At 39.0% G+C, this 24300-nt stretch overlaps 1 protein-coding gene across 1 annotated transcript in view; it reads left to right on the forward strand.

Annotated features, from left to right (window-relative positions):
- C5H4orf45 (chromosome 5 C4orf45 homolog) overlaps nucleotides 1–24300 on the forward strand; it is a 101479-nt gene that overhangs the window by 39069 nt on the left and 38110 nt on the right. Inside the window, exons 2-3 of the mRNA XM_019802219.2 lie at nucleotides 3039–3271; nucleotides 16091–16149. Coding sequence (XP_019657778.1) covers nucleotides 3039–3271; nucleotides 16091–16149 — 292 coding nt within the window. The remainder of the gene's footprint in view (nucleotides 1–3038; nucleotides 3272–16090; nucleotides 16150–24300) is intronic.

A 24300-nucleotide genomic window follows, 5' to 3' on the forward strand; every position in this document is an offset into this window, starting at 1 on the left:
CAGTCAAAACTAGAGGCTCTGACGGCCAGGGTCACCGAGGCAGAGGAACGCGTTAGCGAATTGGAGGATGGGTTAGTAGAAGAAAAAACGAAAATAGAAGCTGGTCTTAAAAAAATCCACGCCCACGAATGTAGATTACGGGAGATTACTGACTCTATGAAACGATCCAATGTCAGAATCATCGGCATCCCTGAAGGGGTGGAGAAAAACAGAGGTCTAGAAGAGATATTTGAACAAATTGTAGCTGAAAACTTCCCTAATCTAGCAAGGGAAACAAGCATTCGTGTCCAAGAGGCAGAGAGGACCCCATCCAAGCTCAACCAGGACAAACCTACGCCACGGCATGTCATAGTGCAATTCGCAAATATTAGATCCAAGGATACAGTATTGAAAGCGGCCAGGGCAAAGAAATTTCTCACGTACCAAGGCAAAGGTATCAGGATTACGTCAGACCTGTCTACAGAGACCTGGAATGAGAGAAAGGCTTGGGGGGGCATTTTTAAAGCTCTTTCAGAGAAAAACATGCAGCCAAGGATCCTTTATCCAGCAAAGCTGTCATTCAGAATTGATGGAGAAATAAAGACGTTCCAAAATCGCCAATCATTAACCAATTTCGTAACCACGAAACCAGCCCTACAGGAGATATTAAGGGGGGCTCTATAAAGGTAAAAAGGCCCCAAGAGTGATACAGAGCAGCAAGTCACAACCGATACAAAGACTTTAAAGAGAAATGGCATCATTAAAATCATATCTGTCAATAATCTCTATCAATCTAAATGGCTTAAACTCTCCCATAAAACGCCACAGGGTTGCAGATTGGATAAAAAGACATGACCCATCCATTTGCTGTCTACAAGAGACTCATTTTGAACCCAAAGATGCATTCAGACTTAGAGTAAGGGGATGGAGTACCATCTTCCACGCAAATGGACCTCAAAAGAAAGCTGGAGTAGCAATTCTCATATCAGATAGACTGGATTTTAAACTAGAGGCCATAGAGAGAGATACAGAAGGGCACTATATTATTCTTAAAGGAAGTATTCAACAAGTGGATATGACAATTATTAATATATATGCCCCCAACAGGGGAGCAGCAAGATACACAAGCCAACTCTTAACCAAAATAAAGAGACATATAGATAAGAACACAGTAATAGTAGGGGACCTCAACACCCCACTATCAGAAATAGACAGAACACCCTGGCAAAAACTAAGCAAAGAATCAAAGGCTTTGAATGCCATACTCGACGAGTTGGACCTCATAGATATATATAGAACACTACACCCCAGAACCAAAGAATACTCATTCTATTCAAATGCCCATGGAACATTCTCAAGAATAGATCATGCTCTGGGACACAAAACAGGTCTCAGCCAATACCAAAAGATTGAAATTATCCCCTGCATATTCTCAGACCACAACGCTCTGAAATTGGAACTCAACCACAAGGAAAAACCTGGAAGAAACTCAAACACTTGGAGGCTAAGAACCATCCTGCTCAAGAATGACTCGATAAACCAGGAAATCAAAAAACAAATTAAACAATTTATGGAGACCAACGAGAATGAATACACAACGGTCCAAAACCTATGGGATACTGCAAAGGCAGTCCTAAGGGGGAAATACATAGCCATCCAAGCCTCACTCAAAAGAATAGAAAAATCTAAAATGCAGTTTCTATATTCTCACCTCAAGAAACTGGAACAGCAACAGAGGGACAGGCCTAACCCACTGACAAGGAAGGAGTTGACCAAGATTAGAGCAGAAATCAATGAATTAGAGACCAGAACCACAGTAGAGCAGATCAACAGGACTAGAAGCTGGTTCTTTGAGAGAATCCATAAAATTGATAGACCACTGGCAAAACTTGTCCAAAAACAAAGAGAAAGGACTGAGATTATTAAAATTATGACTGAAAAGGGAGAGGTCACGACCAGCACCATTGAAATTGCAAGGATTATTAGAAACTTTTATCAACAGCTATATGCCAAAAAACTAAACAATCTGGAAGAGATGGAGGCCTTCCTGGAAACCTATAAACTACCAAGACTGAAACAGGAAGAAATAGATTTCTTAAATAGGCCAATTAACTATGAAGAAATTGAGTCAGTGATAAACAACCTTCCAAATAATAAAACTCCAGGCCCAGACGGTTTTCCTGGGGAATTCTACCAAACATTCAAAGAAGAAATAATACCTATTCTCCTAAAGCTATTTCAAAAAATAGAAACAGAAGGAAAGCTACCAAACTCATTCTATGAGGCTAATATTACCTTGATCCCCAAACCAGGCAAAGACCCCCTCAAAAAGGAGAATTACAGACCGATTTCTCTAATGAATATGGATGCCAAAATCCTCAACAAGATCCTTGCTAATAGAATCCAACAGTACATTAAAAGGATTATCCATCATGACCAAGTGGGATTCATACCTGGGATGCAAGCATGGTTCAACACTCGCAAATCAATCAATGTGATACATCATATCAACAAAAAGACTCAGGAACCATATGATCCTCTCAATTGATGCAGAGAAAGCATTTGACAAAATACAGCATCCTTTCCTGATTAATCATTAGCTATTCTTAGTTTCACCATTTAAAATGACAAAAGCATTGGGGCGCCTGGGTGGCTCAGTCGTTAAGCGTCTGCCTTCGGCTCAGGGCGTGATCCCGGAGTTCTGGGATCAAGCCCTACGTCAGGCTCTTCTGCTATGAGCCTGCTTCTTCCTCTCCCACTCCCCCTGCTTGTGTTCCCTCTCTCGCTGGCTGTCTCTCTCTCTGTCAAATAAATAAATAAAATCTTTAAAAAAATAAAATAAAAAATAAAATGACAAAAGCATTTTAGAGTCAAGTGTAGAGTTCTTTTTTTAAGTAGGCTTCATGCCCAGCATGGAGCCCAATGTGGGGCTCCAACTCAGGACCCTGACATCGAGACCTAAGCTGAGATCAAAAGTTTGCAAGTTTCGCTTACACAACTAAGCCACCCAGGTGCCCCAAGTGTAGAGTTTTTAAAAAGTCTTTCTCTCTCTTTTTAAGGCCCGGATTATATAAAGGATCATCTGCCTAAAGTTCATCAGCACACTTCGTATGTAGGAGAAAAGCGCACAGCATTGGAAAAGACTGGAGATCTCAGATATTTGTGGAGGCCTGCCTCAAACAGAAGCTTACCGGCAAAATATAAATATGAGTATGTCGGTGAAGTTGGTTGGGGAATACCAGAGTATGGTTTTATCAACCAAACAAGGCTTCAGACTGGCTTTCAGATCAAGGTATTGCTCTTAATTACGCTCTTCATAGCATATTGTTTCTGATTTGAATCCTTTCTGAGTATGCTTCCACAGGAAATGTCATGTTCCTGATTTGTCATTGAGAAGTAATGGGATTTGAGTTTTGCAGAAAAATAAATGTGTGAATAAATGGACTTTCTATGATTCCCTTTTAGGCCCTTTAATACATGAGAGGAGAGGTGTGAAGAGAAGGAAGCCATGCATAATCCGAAAGCATTTGTGTTGGCTCTGGAATGCGCTCAGATTCACATTTATGCTGCGACATTCACACATACTTCCCCCATCCTAGCACTGCATTCTGAGTGGGTGGTATAAAAGAAGCCTGTGCTGGACATCATCCACAAGCCGAAATAGAGAGTTCCAGATCTTTAAAATGCACTGTGTTGATAATGCCTTTGTATCAAATAATTCAGGGTAATTAGCCAAAGCGTTCTTAGAAATCTTGTCTTAGTTCCTTTTAGTGATGCGTATGTAGGCATGAGCCCAGACAGGCTCTCTGAAACAAAAGAGAACCCAGGTGATTTTAGAAGGAAAATCTGAGAATTCAGACTTTTTTTTTTCCAGGCAGGCCTTTGCATTATCTGAAAATTGAATGTGTATCAATCATGAAATAACTGGATTTCCTCAAATGCTTAAGGCAATATAGTACAGCCTCATATAGTAAAGTTTAACAAAAGAAAAAACCCTTTTTCTGGCTCAATCTATGGCAGTGGGAGAAAGTACTCGCGAGCTCAGGCTTTGAAGACAGAGTCGGATTCAAATCCTGACTCTGAGTTGGGTTTCACTCTGTGACCCTGCGCTAGTGAGCTCACCTCTCTGGGTCGCTGCTCCCTCCTGTTCCACATGAGAGTAGGTAGAGTGTCCGCGTCACAAGATCACCTGAATTCCCATCCTTGTTCTGCCATTCTGCCACCTGCTCGCTGTGGGTGGCCTTGGGCAAGTTCCTTAACCTCTTTGGTTTCTTCATTATGAGTCTTAGTATTTACCTTCCTGGGATGTTGTAAACATTAAGCAAGTTAATATTCATAGAGGGCTGGTAACAGTACCCGGCACATATCAAGCCCTCTATGTATTTATTTATTTATTTATTTATTTATTTTTAAAGATTTTATTTATTTATTTGACAGAGATAGAGACAGCCAGCGAGAGAGGGAACACAAGCAGGGGGAGTGGGAGAGGAAGAAGCAGGCTCATAGCGGAGGAGCCTGATGTGGGGCTCGATCCCGTAACACCAGGATCACGCCCTGAGCCGAAGACGGACGCTTAACTGCTGTGCCACCCAGGTGCCCCAAGCCCTCTATGTATTTAATATTATTTTTGTTATGTTGTGAGGATTAAGTGTGAGACCACAAGGAACACCCTAGGTATGATGCCTGGCACATGGTTGACAACCAAATGTCAGCTCTTAGTACTATGGTTGTTATACTTAATGTTACTCAGTGTCATTTAACGGAACCAAGACTCAGGTTCTTAAACTGTGTCCTATTCCACTTAAGCAAGAAAGATGAAGATCAGAGATCTGATTAAATATCAGAACTGGCCACCATAAAGAGGAATAAAGCCCAAGCAAGGTGCTGGTTTGAACAGAGTCCGTAACTTTGGTTGCCTTTTTGCTTCTCGTTGGGTGATGCCCTGCATCTGTCTGCCCATCTTGAGTGTGTATAGCTTCTCTTCCTTCTTTATCTTTAAATTAAGAACACATTTGCCTATTCAAATGAAGTGTATTCAAGTACTCGTTGGACTTTGAAACTAGCTGTGAATCCAAAAGAGATATCAGCCACGAGCTAGCCTTCCAGGAAGGAATTTATTCTGTTTCTTCCATTCATATTTCGCAGACAACTTTAAATCACTGCTCTGTTCGGTAGCACTGTCTTCTTAACCCCTGTGAGATGGAGTCTGTCCACATAAAGTATTTTCTCCCCCCAACTTGTGGCACATTCAGAAGCCGGTCTTGTTTGGCATAAGCTGTGAGAGTTGTCGCCTATCCTCTGTGCACTTTCTTGGCCCTGGCATTTTGACAGGAATTGTTTCCAAAGATGTACCTGTTTCATAAGAATCTTAAACAACACCTTATAGGATTGCTTGGACTCAGAACATGATAACGAGAACAACAAGATTCCCTGAGAATGACTGTACATTTGACTCTTGAACAATGAAGGGGTTAGGCGTGCTGACCCAACAGTTGAAAATCTGGGTATAACTTTTGACTCCCCCCAAATTTAATTACTAATAGCCTACTATTGACCAGAAGCCCACGGATAATATAAAATGGTCAATGTTGAAGATTATGACATTTTGAATAGGTATTATATACTGTATTCTTACAATAAACTAAAAAAAGAAAATGTTACTAAGAAAATCATAAGAGAAAATACATTTACAGAACAGTATTGTATTTGCCAAAAAAAATTCCTCATCAAAGTAGACTTGCACAGTTCAAACCCATGTTGTTCAAGGTTCAACTGTACATATTAGCAAATAACCATCTATAATTTATCCACCGTGTAAGGCCTAGATTTTGTTATCAAGGCTCCTGATCTTCCCCTCCACACCCAGGCATGGCTCCCTCTCTACATCTAAGGTGATATTTGTTTTTGAGTCTAGCCTCAGACTTAGATTCCTTACCAACCCAGTGCTTCCGGCAGCTACTTCTGGTCCATATGACTTGGTGTGAATTGACATTTGAGCTGACACAAACACACACACGCCATGCATAAAAATGAGCTCCTAATTACAAACAATATATGAAAGTCAGTGGCATTAACTCACACTCCTCCCTCACCAGGGAGCTGGCTAATTCCTTAGTTTGATGTAACTTAGGGAAATGGGGAAATGTCTCAATGTCCCTCCTGTTCTTTCCCTGGTTCCTTGTCTTTAGTGGACCCTTTCTACATCCCTCCACCATCCTTGTGCATAATAACCCCAATGAAGTTGGTGCTTTGTTTCAGCCTAACTTCAGAGATTCCTCAGTGTCTCTCACTGCAGTTGCTCAGAACTTTGATTTTAAGCACAAACCTTTGTCTAGTGGGTTTTTATAGCCTGAATAGCTACTCTTTCTAATCCACTGCTCCAGGTTTGTATAAGACCAGCAGCTAAGGGCCCTCAGGCACCTCCATTAAACTCTTGGTAAAATGCCTGGGGCAGCTGCTTCCTACCTGGGAATGGTCTCTCCCATTTGGGGCACTAGGAAGGGTTTTACAGATCATCTGCATTTTGGTAGAAAGATAATAACTTCCAGACTGAGTAAGACCTGAAAATGTCCCCAGATCACAAAGGTCAGTAAAAATCATAATATCGGGTTTCTTTTCTGGATCTTTTATGTTTAGCTATTTCCTACTCATATTTATATGGGCTGCAATGTCATCATAGTGTATATAAACCAGTAAAGATCATTGCTTTTGTTATTATCTCAGATTTAAGAGCAGTACATTCCTCTTCTTCTTCTTTTAAAAAATGGATTTAGTCTCTGCCAAACTATATGTGATGTTTTTCCAAGAATATATGAAGACCGGGCAACCCTCTCCGGTCCCTTTCCTCTTCAGAGCTTTGTACTATCACTTTATTATCGCTCAATAAACTTTGCTTTGCTGCCCACCAAAAAAAGAATATATGAAGACCATTGAAACAATTTTGGTTTCAACACCATGCTAAACTGAGGGGCATTTCTAACTCCTTCTTAGCTGGGCATGTCTCCCCTCCCCCTGGTTTTCTCGTTAACCCAAACCTCAATAGTATGAGCTGGCTTCCTGGCGCCATTTTCTGCTCCTGCACTCTGACCTCATGACCAGATGATTTACTGCATTTGGTTTTCCCACAGAAACAATGTTATACTGGACGCGATAACTAGCTCTTCATAGGTGTGATCCCAAAGACAATATTAAACCGATTATTCATAACATATATTGCAACCAATATGTCATGGACTATAACAACTGGAAAATCTGTAGGAAGTAATAAAAAGAACTTTATGGGAACCCATCAATATAGTTATATGTGATACAGTATAGTATAATAAAAAGTAAAATCTTCAAGACTCTGAAACTTCTGCCTTATTGGTAAATGCCACAAATTCTGGGGTTCGGAAGTGCAGAGGTCCTCTCTGTGACGGTTTTAGGGATATTGGAACAGACTTTTGATGAGACGTTGAGCTTCTTGATGGCTGTGGATAAACCAATCCAGGTTTGGTTGCTTCACTAGACATTTTTTCTCTCTGTGAATTTATTTAGCGAAAGCAAACGTAAAAATAGCTTGTATATTTATCATGTGAGGAAGTTTCTGTAATTATCTCCATTTTACAGTTGAGGAAACTGGAGGTACTGACAGGTGGGTTTCTTGTCTGACGTCGTGCCGCTAGTAAATGGTAGAGCCAGGACTTCAACCCAGGCTGTGAATTCAAGGACTCAGTGGGAGTACAGTGTATATGAGATGAAAGCATCGAAAATGAGGTCAGAACCTTTGACTCGGGGGCCACCGTGTGAAGCACACATCTGCGTGACCATCATTCCGTGAGGCAGTCTGGGGTCAACCCCAACCACCTTCTCTTATAGACAGTGCATCATTTCCTCAAGTTTCTCTCAATTTTCTCCCAGCTTTCCATTCTGCTTCATTGGCACCCCAGAGACTTCATTTACACTATTAAAATGAATGATGAGTAGATATTACCCACATACTTGATATAGTGAGAAATAGCTTAGTTATTTTTGAATTTCTATTTAATAAGCACTTTACAGTGCTTCAAAATATATCATCAAATACAATCTTCAGCATTATGGAAAACAAGAAGACATTGAGGTCCTAGTGAACCGCCCCTTTTTTCTTGTCCTAGCACAACCCCGTGCATTCTTCCAAACTATCCACCTTCACACAACAGTGTCCTAGAAAATCTTCAGATTCACCTGGGAAAGAGGATCGCCAGCATGGAGGTGATCAATACGTAGACCACTAATCACATATTTCAGAACTTCTGAGTGTTTTACACACCAAATTTCTTATTTACCTCTGGGTTTACTTGGGAAAATCCCACACAGTCTCATTAGAATTCCTAGGATCTCACATTCTTAATCTGCAGATTTTTAAAAAAGATTTTATTTATTTATTTGACAGAGAGAGAGAGAGAAAGCAAGCAGAAGCAGGGGGAGTGGGAGAGAGAGGGAAGCAGACTCCCCACTGAGCAGGGAGCCCAATGCGGGACTTGATCCCAGCACCCTGGGATCATGACCTGAACTGAAGGCAAACGCTTAGCAGACTGAGCCACCCAGGCACCCCATTGTTATTATCAATATAGAAGATTTTAAAAGATAACAAAACTCCTTTATCAACCAAGTTATAAAAGCAAAACAGAAAATAGCTTTTCTAAAATTAGGCACCTCTTTGCATTGCTGCTGTTCTTCCCCAGATGGGCGTGTGTTTAGCTCTCACTTTATACTTCTTAGAGTTATTTGCATCCTAACAGTTTGTGGTTTCATATAAAAATAATTACATTAGCACCTTTCATCCTTGAGTGCTGAATAAAGTCATGCATTTTCTGATAGCACAGGAAGCCCTCCGTGAGGGAGTGCCACATGCTGACCATCTGTGAGGGAGGAGAAACATTGGTGAGGATGGCTAAATAACCCTCCTTCTTCTCCAAAATAATATATTAACACCATTAACCTCCTGATACATAGATGGTATATTTTCCCCATTTTACAAATACATGGCTTTATAAGATGCCTCAGATAAACTAAAGGAACTAATTTCCTTATAAAATCTTACTTGTAGCTGAACTTCTGGAAAATAGATTTTATGTTTGATGTTTCCTTTCTCTAACAGACCATGAAAACAACAAGGGAGGCATGTATCACTGCTTTGCATTCTGTATTGTGTTCAGAGCAGTTCCATGAAGAAAAACACATTTGGGACGGAAGCGTCTGTTTTGGTAGCTAGGGACACTGCCATGCCACATTTTACCGGGCAGCCCAGCCCCGGTGACCTCATGCTCTAACCAAACACGGCTTTCTCTCTCTTATTGAGGTGACTTTATAGAGACCATTGGCGAATTGGGGAAAAAAATACATCTTAATTTTCACATCTTTTGTTAGGATGTGGAAATGTGAAAAAGAAAAGAAAAGAAAAGAAAAGAAAAGAAAAGAAAAGAAAAGAAAAGAAAAGAAAAGAAAAAGAAAAGAAAGAAGGAAGGAAGGAAGGAAGGAAGGAAGGAAGGAAAGAAAGAAAGAAAGAAAGAAAGAAAGAAAGAAAGAAAGAAAGAAAGAAAGAAAAAGAAAAGAGAACTCTGTAAGTTAGAGCCTAGGGGGTGATTTTATTCCTTAATTAAGGAAGGCCTAAAATATGCCATGGTGGTTACTAACTTTTGCAGGACTTGACATAACATCTTGACTATGTGTCTATGTGACTATGGTAAATGTCACTTTTTTTTTTTTTAATCACACTACCTAAAGTGAGTAATGAAGCATAGGCCATCGGTTTTTAACAAATATTATTTAATGATGATAGGGAAATACAAAGCTAAGAATGTGTAAATTAGAACAGATTCTAGTAAACCTGTGGCTTAACTCCATAGCCAAGCCCCTTTCACTGTATTGTCAAAGAATTGCAAAATTTGCATGTAATCTAATACCCCCAGCACAGGTGGCTAAAATACCAGGACATCTGTTGTTTAAATCTGGCATTTAGGGACACCTGGGTGGCTCATTCGGTGAAGAGTCTGACTCTTGATTTCGGCTCAGGTCATGATGATCTCCGTGTTGTGAGATTGAGCCCTGCGTCGTGCTCTGTGCTGGGCGTGGAGCCTGCTTAGGAGTCTCTCTCCTGCTTGCCCTATGCCCCTTCTCCCTTGAAAAAAATCTGGCGTTTATCCTGGCTTTTGAAGATCGTTGGGAGAAATTCTAAAATTACTATAAATTGAGGATTATAGTTTTCCCTAATATTCAGGGACAACACTCCCAGGGCACTTTGGTGATATTGACAAAAATGCATAGAATGCATAGCAAGTAAGACTAGCAATCTGGAGTAACCTACTCTTTTCCTGGGATTGAACCTAGGATATCAAGAAATCTTAATTGAGCAAAGTGGAAAGGATTCATTAAGTACAGGGGGTCCCTGCTATGTGGTTCCAGCTACATCCTCCGGCAGAAAGAAAACAGAACTAAAAGTAGATGCTGTTAGGGATCTGCATAAGCTCCCTCAGCTGTTGGGAGAACTCACAGAAAAGTCTCTTGTGTTGTGGTGGTGGTGGAAGTTTTTAGTGTGACTCTTGTCAGCAACTGGACTGCACAAGCCCAGCCACATTCTATTTTTTTATGTTGTTAAAATTATATATTTGGATATTTACTCAGGTTTTTTAATTTAAATTCAATTTAATTAGCATTAGTATATTATTAGTTTCAGAGGTACAATTTAGAGATTCATCCATTGCATACAACACCCGGTGCTCTTTACATCATGTGCCCTCCTTAATGCCTGTCACCCAGTTATGCCATCCCCCCACCCACCACCCCTCCAGCAGACCTCAGTTTGTCTCCTATAGTTAGAAGCCCCTATCGTTTGTCTCCCTGTTTTCATCTTATTTTATTTTTCCTTCTCTTGCCTTATTCATCTGTTTTGTTTCTTAAATTCCACATAGGAGTGAAATCCTATGGTATTTGCCTTTCTGTGACTGACTTTTTCTGCTTAGCATAATACCCTCTAGTTCCATCCATGTCCTTGCAAATGGCAAGATTTCCTTCTTTTTGATGGCTGAGTAATAATCCATTATATCTGTTAGGTTTTTTCTCGTCGCTAATGAAATCAAGACCGCAAAGGCAAACGTGGTCCAGAGGATGAACTTTATTGCAAGCACCCTTGGGCGAGGTTCCACGACTCGGGAAAGAGCGTTGAGTCAGGGAAGTCGCGCCCAGGGCAGGGCAGCAAGGGTTTTTATTGGGCACCGCTGGGGGTGGGGGAAAGTCTGTCTTGGAGAGTCGTGGCAGGGTTTTATTGGGTACTACTGGGGGTGAGGAAAGTCGGTAGGACGGGTTTCGGTTTCCCGCCTAGGTTTTGGTTTAAATCTTGGCGGGAGAGTCGGCTATCTTGGGTGTCTTGGCCCCTTTTCTCGGCCTGCCCAGCAGTATCTATATACCACATCTTCTTTATCCATTCTTCTGTTGATGGCCATCTGGGTTCTTTCCATAGTTTGGCTCTTGTGGACACTGCTGCTATAAACATTGGGGTGCAGGTGCCACATTTTAAATGGCTTTAAGCAACTTGAGTCTGAGATCTGTTTTATTTAACTCTGTACTGACAACATCAACACCACTTTCCTGCTGCTTGGCAAGGTGTTGATGATTACCAATAAGTAATGGGAGATGGGCGGATATGGCTTCCCTTCTCATGCAGTGTGTTTGTGCAGAGACGAAGTTGCGGAAGGGAAGAAATGAAGTTTTAAGTGTGCATTAGATTGAGAATTGTTCTACTCCTAACTTATTCCATAGGCATTTGAAAACTATTCACCGTCTTTTTTTGTTGTTGTTACTGAGACTTAGTTATACTGTTACTATTCTTACAGCCCGAGTTGCCACCCCTCTTGAAATTCTGTGTTGTAAAGCTAATTGGACAATTAACTGGGGAGAAGCACACTTTTTAACCTTTGAATTAACAACAGTGCCAACACATTAGAAAACTCCAAGGGTGAGAACACTTGCAAAGCACGCACTTGATTATATTTCAGAAACTGTGTCCTGAGCACAGAGACTTGGGAAGCTCCTGTGTAGCTTCTCTGTATCTCCAATACTTGAATCTCTGCAGACGTCAGCCCCTGGATCGGCAACCCACTCTGGATAAACGGCTGATGGTAGAATTCAGCACAAATCCTAACAATATCCAACAGTGCAAGTTCTGGTCTTGCTTTAGGAGAAAATCCTTGGGTATCTTGAATAGAGAATGAATAAGGAGAACATTTATTGTCCTGGAGAAGTATGGGGAGAAAATAACAGACATTTGACTTCTCTCTGAGAATAAATGGGTCAACCAGCACTCTTAATGCTTTTCAGGGCAAATCTATGTTTGTGGCTTTAGTGAAAAACTGAATGTGACTTACAAGTGAAAGCAGCCAGTTGAAGAACCTTTCATTTTCCCCTTTTCCTCCCTTTGCATGCTAGGCTGCCTATTTTTTATAATGTCTCAGTTTTCCCATCTGTAAAATGGGGATTGTATTAGTTTTCTATTGGGCACAGCAAATTACCACAAATCTAGTAGCTTAAAACAGCACCCATTTATTTGTTCACAATTCTATCAGTGAGAGGTCCCAGAAGACGTGGCTGGGTTCTCTGCATGGGTCTCAGAAAGCTGGAATCAAGGTGTCCGCTGTAGCTGTGATCTCATCTGAGGCTTGCCATCTTTTCCAAGTTCATGTGATTGTGGCAGATTTCAGTTCCTTGTGGTTGTAGGATTGGGGTCCTACTTCTTCGCTGGCTCTTCGCCAGGGGCCATTCTCAGCATCTAGAAGCTGCCCACATTCCTTACCGTGTGGCCTCCGTCTATCTTAAAACCAGCACCGAGAGTCTCCCCCATATCAAATCCCTCCCACACTTCAAATCCCCTTTGCCAGGAAGAGCCCAGAGCTCACTTTTATGAGCTCACTTGATTAAGAGTGGTCCACTGAGGATAATCTCCCTTTCTTAAAGTCAACTGATTGAGGGTCTTCGTTACAGCTGCAAAATCCCTTCACAGCAGTAATTGGATAAGTATTTGGTGGAATATCAGGGAGAAGGTGTATACTATACCAAGGGATGAGAATAGTGGGGGTCATCTTAGAATTCTGCCTACCATAGGGATGATAATAATAATAATAATAATAATAATAATAATAATACCGTAGAGTATTGTTAAATGGATTATTTGAGGTATGTGTGTAAAGCTCTTATCACAGTATCTAGGATAATGTCTCAATAAATGGGATCCAGTATCACTAATGTTTATATATACTATACTTTCTTGCCTACATGGATTTTTGAATTACATTATTATAAGCACATAAGAAACATGATGGAATATGTTGCTTATTATTTGGATACTCCACAGAAAACAGAGATGCTGGGGCCATAGTCAACAAACTCATTAAACCCAATGTTTAATCTATTTGCTGAAAGTGAATGTATTAATTCAAATTATTTAAAAACACTGCAGTTAAAAAAAGAGATACCAGGATATAATTTATGTTGGAACTCAAGCCCATATATAATGTAGCATAAAATGAAGTATGGGTCTCTGCATTGTTCATTTTTTTGCATTTTAATAAAAAAAACACATCAGAGAATTCCTGCCTTAAATACTGACATTTTTCAGAAAGAATTGTTTTGTTTCTACTCATGCTCTGAATATAAAATGAATACTTCAAATGCACCATTCATACAAAGGCCTTTATGCCCCCTTTCTCCCTTCAATAGTTCCAGTCTAGAATAGGCAACATTATGCAATTCGGTGATCCAGCTACAACAATGAGAATGCTTCTCACAGGCTGTGGGAAGAAAGACACCTAAGGGGTTAACAGTAATATTTTGCAAATTGAAGCAAGTGAAGAAAAAATACATTAGCATAAGAAAAGGTAGCCTTAGGGAATTTTCCACTCAAATGTTTGGTACTAAGAGCTCTATGTTACCAAGGAGGAGGGAAGAGAAGAGAAACCCTAGTGTCTACGCATTCTTGAAATGCGTTGCCATTGTATTCATTCTACTGGTAAGAAAGACCTCATAGTTACAGAGATGAAAAATAGTTCTTTCTAGTAAAAAAAATAAATAAATAAAAATTGGCTACATTAAGAAAACCATGTTGACTCAAGTACAGTAGAAAAGCAAGAGGATTCTTCAATGATCAGTCCCAAAAAGATTTCTGAAGTATGTCAGGACTAGACTAGAAGTGGTTTGAGATTAAAAGTGAAAGTATTAAATAACGATTTCAGTTCTTAACTAGAATGGGCCCCAAATGTCTGCAATTAACTCAAATTTAACAGATTTTAACTCATTTCAGAAATCGTATCTAATTCACAGGACCTGAATGTAGTTAGTAGATATTTCCCTTTTATTATTTCCTAGACTTCTTTAAAGATTGCTTAATAGGAAATACCTACTTTTGAGTTATGATTATTTGGGCTCGTTAAACATTCAAAATAACTGATTTCCTTAAGATAGAGACTGTACTAACCCATTGTTACCTGTTTCTATGAAGATGCTGTTAGGTTTTGAGTCAGTCTTTTCTTTACTCTTAGGAACAACTGACCAGTTTAAAAACAAAAAAAGATCTTTTTGGTTCTGAATTTTATTAGATTTAACACCACAGAGCAGCATGACTATCCAAATAAATTGTGATGGATTTCATTAATAAATTGAGAAGGGACAGCTTATTTTAGGTAGAATTTTTTTTATGACATTATACACTAATAGCTGAAGGACAAAAGGAGAGGTAGCAAAAGAATCTGTTGCTTGTTTCTAATGAAAGTCTTTCCAGATTAAGACGATGCAATTTTTGAGTTCTAAAAATGGGAACAAAGATCAAAGAAGATTGTCCAATTCCTGGAAAACTTGTCAAAATGCTGATAACAAAATTATTTATAAGTCAGTTGATAAGGTCAATTTTTAGGGAATTTACACGTCAGAAATAACTAAGAAAGTTATACCATGATCTATACAGCCTACTACTTTTCAAATTTTCTGTAGAATAATAGCCCCCTCCTTGCATTTAAACCTTGTTTTTCTTGTCCCTTCCTTTGTTTATGTATTTTATACATGAATATTAAAGAGCTAGAAGTGATCAAGGTTTCAACTTCATCTCTGAGAAGATGACAAGTAAATAGATCTGTTTTCCCAACACAAATAACTCTGAAGGACTTGATCAGGAAAGTCCCAAAATAAAGCTTGAGGGAAAAGGAAGAAAAGGGGAAGATTAAAAAAAAAAAAGTACTAAGTAATTCCTCTGATGTTCAAATTATAATACGATCTTGCTACTTTTTGAGGTATTATGAATATAGCATCCCACATCAATGTAAGTGAAAAATGCATTCCAAAACTGAAGTGAAATACTTTTGATAATCCAGATCATTGTTTTCCAACCCAAGTATGGAAAATTGAGGAAGGATTATAGACCGATACCCTTTCCAATACACATCTGATGCCCCTATTCCCCTGGTTTATTCATAAGACATGCCATCCATTGGCTAGTTCCTGGGGTAAAGGAGCCCATAGAGAAAGGTCATTTGTTCAGTGATAATAGATTATTTCAACATACGTGAGAGAGTGTGGGGAATATTTTTATTTATGTGGGAACTGATCCTAAGCTACAAATATTTTATCAATGTTCTAAATTATGCTTTCTGAAGGGAGTTTTCAGGTCTATATTTTACCACAAGCTGTCTGTAACCCAGCTCTTTCCTACATTATTCCCACCACATTTGCTAATTCTGTGAGGATAAGGTGAAGTAAAAAGAGCTAGACTGTTTGAGTCTCAATAGTGGTTTGGAATGCCTGCTCATTTACAGACAGAATCTTAGAAACAGAAAAGGAGCTTTGAGACTATGGGCTACACTCTTCCTACTACTAATATCTGTTCTTTTGCAGAGAGGGAAAATAAAGCACACAGGATCATATTTATTTACTTCTTGCATTTTTTCCCCTCTATTCAAGAATCAAAAGGCTATGTTCTTTTAATTGTATTTACCATCTCCTATTTAGCTTCCCAGCCTGACTTCCTTTTGGACTAGGAATACAGACTGTTAGACAAGTTGGTGCCTATTTACCCTGGAATTAGATTACACTAGTTTTCTTTCTTTTACAGTCTGGAGAACTAAGTCAAGCCAGTATTGATAAAATGAGCCACAGATACCAAAATCCATGGTAAGCACATGCTAATACATTTTTAATTAATAATTTAGCTAATTAATTAATGTGTTTCCTTCCTAAACTAGTAACAAGGTTATTTTTTCTTTAACTTTTGAGTATATTACCACTTTATTTCTTTTTATTTCAGGTAGTTTTCTTTGTAAAATTACTAATTCTAATTCGTAATAAAAACATAAAATGTTCACGGTCTGTTAGGTTTAATTAGGGGGAGGAAAGGGGCAAAGCAGGCAGAGAGTAAGCAACTGTGAGAATATAGCAGAAAAAAGAGAGCCCGCCTGCAGCTATTCAGAACAGCAAATGGAGGAGTAAGATAGAATTAACTACATAAATAATTCCTTCTGTGATATAGCAACAATATAATTTTTTTTTGTTTTGTTAAAAAAAAAAAACCCTCATTTCATGCTGTTGGCCTAGAAACCATCATCATGGGTAACCTGGGTTAATAAACGTAATCCTTCTGAAGTCACACAATGACTTGAATTCGTGCTATTTAAAGGCAACCTAAATTAAACATGTCTTACCTCAAGGTATGTTAAATTATGGGAAAAGAGCAAAACCTAGGCTTATCACCTATAATTCAGATTCCTAAGAGGGAAGGGATCAATCAGCATTGCTCTTATAAGACTGCAGATTCAATATGTCTTTGTTATCCTGACCTTTTTGGAGGTGAGCGTTTCTGGAGCCTATTTCACTCATTTTTATTTGTTGAAGGACACAGTGATGATCGTGTGCAAAATTAATGAATTCCAGTCTCTTTCTGCTCTACCACAACATAAGCTGTGTCAAAAAGAGAAAAGCCCTCAAACCCCATGTCAAAAGCCTACTAGTTACCACAACAGAATCCCAGGGCAACAAAAGATCTCATTGGACAATTCCTGTAACTTACAAAGCATATCCTGTGTTTAAAGCCATAGAGAAATAGCTACAGTTTATTGCTTGCAAAGCACAGGTTCTCATTAAAATATCAACTTCATCTATTCAGATAACATTGCAGACATCTATCAGCAAATGCTCTATCAAAAATTTCTAAGCCAAAGAAACCCATTAAATTTCACCGAAAATCAAAGAAACTTCCACAAACATTGGTGATATAAGTGTGAAAACTTGCTGCATTTATTTAAATATAGAAAACTTGTTAGAAAGTATCTGAGAAATATTGAAGCTTTGAAGACTTCCCTTGGGTGAAAGAATGTGAGCTATATTCATTTCTAGGGAATATGATACAGATTGTGTCAGGTCAGGACATGCAAATATTTATAAACAAAGACCCTGTACTTAAGGAACTGTGGATTCAATTGGGGGAACTGGAGATCAGATATATATTTGTATAAATTATAAAACCAACCTGCATATGTCAAGTACGAAAGGCATAATGAAGACAATTATAATTACAAAATGGTAACTAGAAAAGTTTAAACTTTTTAAAAAGTATAATGATGACCCCCTAGATTTGCCTGTAGCCTCTGGCCCAGGTCCTTTTTTAACTAGTCAGATGCCAGTAACCTGAATGCTGCCTCCCTCTTGAGACTTCAACCATAGCCACTGTTTAAGAGCCTTCCTGCCCCTGTCTTGGGCTGGTAGGATGCTCTTGAATAAGATGCTGACTCAGACAGCCCCAGATGTGCCCCATCCCCTCATGTTCTCTAAGTGGGACTAAGGGCCATTGACTTTCTGGGCAAGGTTAGCACTTAGCCTGCTATTCAGTTTTCATGTCCTGTCTTCTCAATCAATGGCGTTCACTCAATAAATCCAGTACCTCCTGTGTTTGCAGCATAGGTCGATTCTGTGGCTCGAGTGGTGAGCAGGACAAGCCCATCATATGCTCTTCTTGGAATTTGTATTCTAGGGGAGGAGATAGACATTAAACAACTATATGACTTTAAAAAAAAAACATTATGCTGTTTCTCATGTTTTTAAATAACTTTTAAACATTACAAATATAATTCATGCTTGTGGCAACAAATCAAACCATATAGAGGTTTATTAAGAAAAAGTTAATATCATACTCTATTCCATCCAGTGCATGATAAAACATTTCATTGCAAAGGATATTTATGGGATGTAAAGAGAAGATCTTTCTAGGGACACTACTGGGACCGAGGGTCAGAGAAGTGTTCACCAAGGAGGTAATTATCAAGGTGACTTTGGAAAGGTGAGCATAACATCATTCTTGGCAGAATGAACAGCATGAGCAAGTCTCCGAGGTGGGAAAGAGTATATCAGATTAGAACCAGTGGGACAAGAGTATGAAAATCAGTGAGAGAGAAACAAGATGAGGATCAGATTTCATAGAACCTTATAGCCAGGTTAGAGAATTTGGATTTTAACCTAAGAACAAAGAAAATTCATTGGAAGATTTAAAATAGAAACAATGTCAAAAAAAAAAAAAAAAGAAAGGAACATGATCTAATTTTTCTTAAGATGACTCTGGAATGTTGGATTGCTGTATAGAGAAAGAAGTGAAAGGTAACAGTAACAGCTGTAAGAAGATCAGTGAGGAGACTTTCATTTTTACAGGTCCATCTTGAGTTTTGAGTATGATTTGCAAACAGGCAAAAATAAATTGTGATTATGGAGACTGGGGGAAGGAGGAAGGATTTGAGTTGAGTTTTCAAGGAAACGCAGGCTTTAAATAAATGAAAAAAAAAAGAAGAGATATTTGCTGTTATGATGGGGAATAAGAATGTATTAGGCAATCTGATGAAGCAGATTTTAAAGTCATCTTAATTTTACAAGTGAAGAAATTGAATTTTAGAGGTTCAGTTACATGACCAAGGATCACAGCGCTAATATTTCAGCCAAGTTGACTGATCCCATTGATCCAGGCTGGGATCTAGGCTTGGACATTTTAAAACGGCTCTCTGAGTGATTCTGATGTGTAGCCAGGGGTGAGAACCACTACTGAAGCCTGAAAAAAGAAGGGAACTGAGCTTGGGACGTGCCCACACGGAGACAAAATGAATGAGAGCCACAGAAGGAGAAAGAAGTCTAAGAGGAAGGGCCCTTGAGACAATAGAAGGCCATAAAGCCAGGGAGGAATTTTGAACAGAAGTGTTTAATATAAGGAAATGGAAATCCAAGAAAACAATAACAAATATTTGGAAGTTATCAGTAGTCTCAGAAAAAGCACTGGGGGAAGAGTAAGATGATTTGAGTCAATACAACCAGCACTGAAGAATTTTTGTCCAAAAAAAAAAAAAAAGAAAAAGAATTTCTGCCCACTGACATAATGGAGGTGAGTCCACCCTGTTTTGGGGACCAGAAGTCCAGTAAAGGACAATTAAAGGATTTCCTCCATTCTGAGGCATACTTTTTAAACTTTGACTTTCTTGAATTCAGGATGTGTTTTATAATAGCTGTTTACAAATGTAGTATACAGATGTGGTGCCTCTTTTTTTCCTCCCATGTAAAGCTGTTATTAAATCAAGGGTGTGTTATACAATTTATTGCATTGCATCCTAAAGACCAGTAAAGATATACTTCAACAAACATGAAATGAAAACCTGCTCTGTGCCAGGTGCTCAGAATTAAAGAATTAATAAGCAGGGTCCTTACTTGCAAGTAGTTCACAAAAAGATGTAAACAGAAGATTTCAATGCAATAGACATTGATGGAAAATAACTACAGTAACAGGTTGTGGGTTACCTCCTTTTATCCTTCTGAATTAAGGAAAACATTCTTGGGGCGCCTGGGTGGCTCAGTCGGTTAAGCATCTGCCTTTGGCTCAGGTCATGATCCCAAGGTCCTGGGATGGAACCCTGTGCAGAGTCCCACGTTGGGCTCCCTGCTCAGTGGGGAATCTGTTTCTTTCTCTGTGCCCCTCTCTGCCCCCCACCTCCCCTCCATGCTCTCTCTCTCTCTTGCTCTCTCTCTATCACAAGTAAGTAAATAAAATCTTTAAAAAAAAAAAAAAGAAAGCATTCTCTTGTTTTAAATATCTTAGGTTTCTCTAGATATGTAATCCAGTGATAACTCATTTTCATATGGTCTCTTCTATTTGCAATTGGGTGTTTTCCAGTATATATGTACTGTATTTCTAATTTCAACAAGAAGGGAAAAAAGCACAGATAGGAAACAGAAGAATAGTTTACAGTCAAATTAAAAGAGGTTGTAAGAAAATGCACCAAAAACAGTGAACAAACAGGGATTTTTGTTTTAAGAAGCAAGTAAGTTTATGGAACTAGAAAAGATCCCGAATAGCCAAGGAATGTCGAAAAAGAAAACCAAAACTAGTGGCATCACAATTCCAGACTTCGAGCTCTATTACAAAGCTGTAATCATCAAGACAGTATGGTACTGGCACAAAAACAGACATATAGATCAATGGAACAGAATAGAGAACCCAGAAATGGACCCTCAACTCTGTGGTCAACTTATCTTCAACAAAGCAGGAAAGAATATCCAATGGAAAAAGACAGTCTCTTCAACAAATGGTGTTGGGAAAATTGGACAGCCACATGCAGAAGAATGAAACTGGACCATTCCCTTACACCATACACAAAAATAGACTCAAGATGGATGAAAGACCTAAATGTGAGACAGGAATCCATCAAAATCCAAGAGAACACAAGCAGCAACCTCTTCGACCTCGGCTGCAGCCACTTCTTGCTAGACACGTCTCCAAAGGCAAGGGGAACAAAGGCAAAAATGAACTATTGGGACTTCAAGATAAAAAGCTTTTGCACAGCAAAGGAAATAGCCGACAAAACCAAAAGACAACTGACAGAATGGGAGAAGATGTTTGAAAATGACATATCAGATAAAGGGCTAGTATCCAAGATCTATAAAGAACTTATCAAACTCAACACCCAAGGAACAAATAATCCAATCAAGAAATGGCAGAAGACATGAACAGATATTTCTCCAAAGAAGACATCCAAATAGCATGTGAAAAAATGCTCAATGTCACTCGGCATCAGGGAAATACAAATCAAAACCACAATGAGATACCACCTCACACCAGTCAGAATGCCTAAAATTAACAAGTCAGGAAAGGACGGATGTTGGCGAGGTTGCGGAGAAGGGGGAACCGTCTTACACTGTTGGTGGGAATGCAAGCTGGTGCAGCCACTCTGGAAAACAGTATGGAGGTTCCTCAAAAAGTTGAAAATAGAGTTACCCTACAACCTAGCAATTGCACTACTGGGTATTTACCCCAAAGATACAAATGTAGTGATCCAAAGGGGCACCTGCACCCCAATGTTTATAGCAGCAATGTCCACAATAGCCAAACTAAGGAAAGAGCCCAGATGTCCATCGACAGATGAATGGATAAAGAAGATGTGGTATATATATATATACAATGGAAAACTATTCAGCCATCTAAACAAAGAAATCTTGCCATTTGCAATGACACGGATGGAACTAGAGGGTAATATGCTAAGCGAAACAAGTCAATCAGAGAAAGACAATTATCATATGATCTCATTGATATGTGGAATTTAAGAAATGAAACAGAGGATCATAGGGGAAGAGAGGGAAAAATGAAACAAGACAAAACCAGAGAGGGAGACAAACTATAAGAGACTCTCAATCATAAGAAAGAAACTGAGGGTTGCTGGAGGGGAGGGCAGGGGTGAAGGGATGGGGTAACTGGGTGATGGACATTGGGGAGGGAATGTGTTGTAATGGGCATTAGGTATTATATAAGACTGATGAATCACAGACCTGTACCCCCAAAACAAATAATACATTATATGTTTTTTTAAAGATTTTATTTATTTATTTACTTATTTATTTATCAGAGAGAGCACAGCAGGGGGAGTGGCAGGCAGAGAGAGAAGCAGCCTTCCTGCTCAGCAGGAAGCCCGATGTGGAACTCGATCCCAGGAATCTGGGATCATGACCTGAGCCAAAGGCAGATGCTTAATCTACTAAGCCACCCAAGTGCCCCAACATTATATGTTGATTAATTGAATTTAAATTAAGTTTTTTAAAAAAGAGGCAAGTAAATTCTGGAGAAGCTACACACCATCACTGAAGATTGTGGGGCATTGGAAGTATTTTGTTTTCTTCTTCTTTCCATTACATTTCACACAGTGCTTGACATGTATGGGCACTCAATACATACATGCTGAATCAGATATAAAAGACAAATCCCACTTCTTATACTCATAATGGCACAAATTAGTATAGCTCAGGCCAAAAAAGCTGGAGGAATTCAAGCCATGAGGACTTCCTGAGAGAGATGAAATTTAAACTGGGTTTAAAGGAACATTTTAGGAAAATCTCTAGCTGCCTACTTGGGTGGATTTTTTTATCCATGCAAACAAAAGACTTGCCAAGATGATGATATCAACAGAATTCTTCACAGGCAAATATCCTTCCAGAAAGGAGTTGCTGACCTGCCTCTGACCTAATGTCATGACAAAGTTGCCTCTTTGACAACCAGGGACGATGATATTGTCCACTTATTTGCTAATTTATAGATTTATCTTAGGAATAATGTTTTAAAGAACACTTCGAGTTCCTGTGGACAGTAGATGGGGATGGAAAGCAGTTGTCAAGGAGGCTGCAAATTCCAAGGTAAGGACAAACGAACATGATGCCAGCCATGAAAAGAAGGGCAGCATGGGTTTGAAAGGATTGGAAGTAATGACAACCTTCTCTAACTTCTCATGGACTCACAGAGACACAGCTTTTTGCAGAGTTTTGGCTCTCCCAATCTACTTTCTTATTGTGTGCCTTTTCAGAATGACAGGATTTGTTAGTCAGCATCATCCTCAAGAGGCACACAGCATGGCATCGTTGAAAAAGTGCTGAATCAAAGATCACAAAAGCTGGTTTTGCTAGGAATTTATCCTTCCCAGTGGAATAATAAAGGACATCACAAAGGTTTAGCTAAAAGGAAGTCCAACAGCGTTTACAGTAATTCAAAGTCAGAAACAACCTAATACCTCCCAAATAGGGGATTGCAAACAGTTATAAAGCAGTACCTATACAACCTGGGCTCTGTGGGTGCCCGGGTGGCTCGGTCAGCTAAGCAACTGAGTCTCGAATCTGATTTTGGCTCAGGTCGTCATCTCAGGGTCATGAGATGGAGCCTCTCTGTGGGCTCTGAGCTCAGTGGGGAATCTGCTTGAGATTCTCTGCCTCACCCTCTGCCCCTCCCCCCACTCTCCCATACTCTTTCTCTCTTTATCTCTCTCTGTCTAAAATAAATAGATAAATAGAATCTTAAAAAAAGAAAAAAAAAAGCCTGGACTCTGAGGACAGACTTCCTAAGTTCAAGTCTTAGATTCACCACTTATTAGCTGTGACATCTTGAACAATTATTTGAATTATTTATGCCCCAATTTCCAAATTTGTATAATATGGTAGCAGAATCCACTCTATTCAGTTGTTGTATAGATGTGTTGCTACACACATAGCACTTAAAGTAACACTTGGGGGAGCCCAGCCAGCTCAGTTGGTGGAGCATGCAATTCTTGACCTCAGGGTTGTGAATTTGAGGCCCATGTTGGGTGTAGAGATTGCTTAAAAATAAAACCTTAAATATAAATAAATGAAAAAAAGAAAAATAAATACAACACAACACTTGGTACATGCTAATTACTCAGAAAATAGTGTGACCATGTAACTTATCACCCAAAACAGGATACTTTTGAAAGTGAAACAGAAAGCTAATCAAATAGGTCACCTGGACAACAAACTAAAGTGAACAAATCAGGCCCATCTATTAATAAATGTTATTATTAGTCAAATAAATGAAGTGTATTGAAATAATGTAGGAAATGCACTTCTCAGAATTCATATTATATTGTTAGCTAAAAAAAATCACTATAGAGATTTAGTATGGGATATAAATTTCAAACTATATAGTTGAGTTAATCTCGCAAAAGTAGAACAAAAAGTCCAAGAGATGGAAAAGAAAAAAGGGAAAAATATGAAAATAAGAAATCAATTAAAATTAAATTAGTTTAATATCTGACCAATAAGAGATCTAGAAAGCGATCAGAGAAAACAGAAGTAGGGAAATCAATATTACAAGAAAATTCTCAGAAGGGAATAATATGAATTTCCAAATTGAAATGTTCCATCAAAGCCAAAAAAAAAAAAAAAAAAACAACCCTCTATACAAAACAAAATATATCAAGTCATATCACTGTGAAACTTTGTTATGGTAGGGATGGAGAGACCATTTCA

The sequence above is a fragment of the Ailuropoda melanoleuca genome, chromosome 5 (assembly GCF_002007445.2).
Source record: "Ailuropoda melanoleuca isolate Jingjing chromosome 5, ASM200744v2, whole genome shotgun sequence".
Classification (NCBI taxonomy): Eukaryota; Metazoa; Chordata; class Mammalia; order Carnivora; family Ursidae; genus Ailuropoda; species Ailuropoda melanoleuca.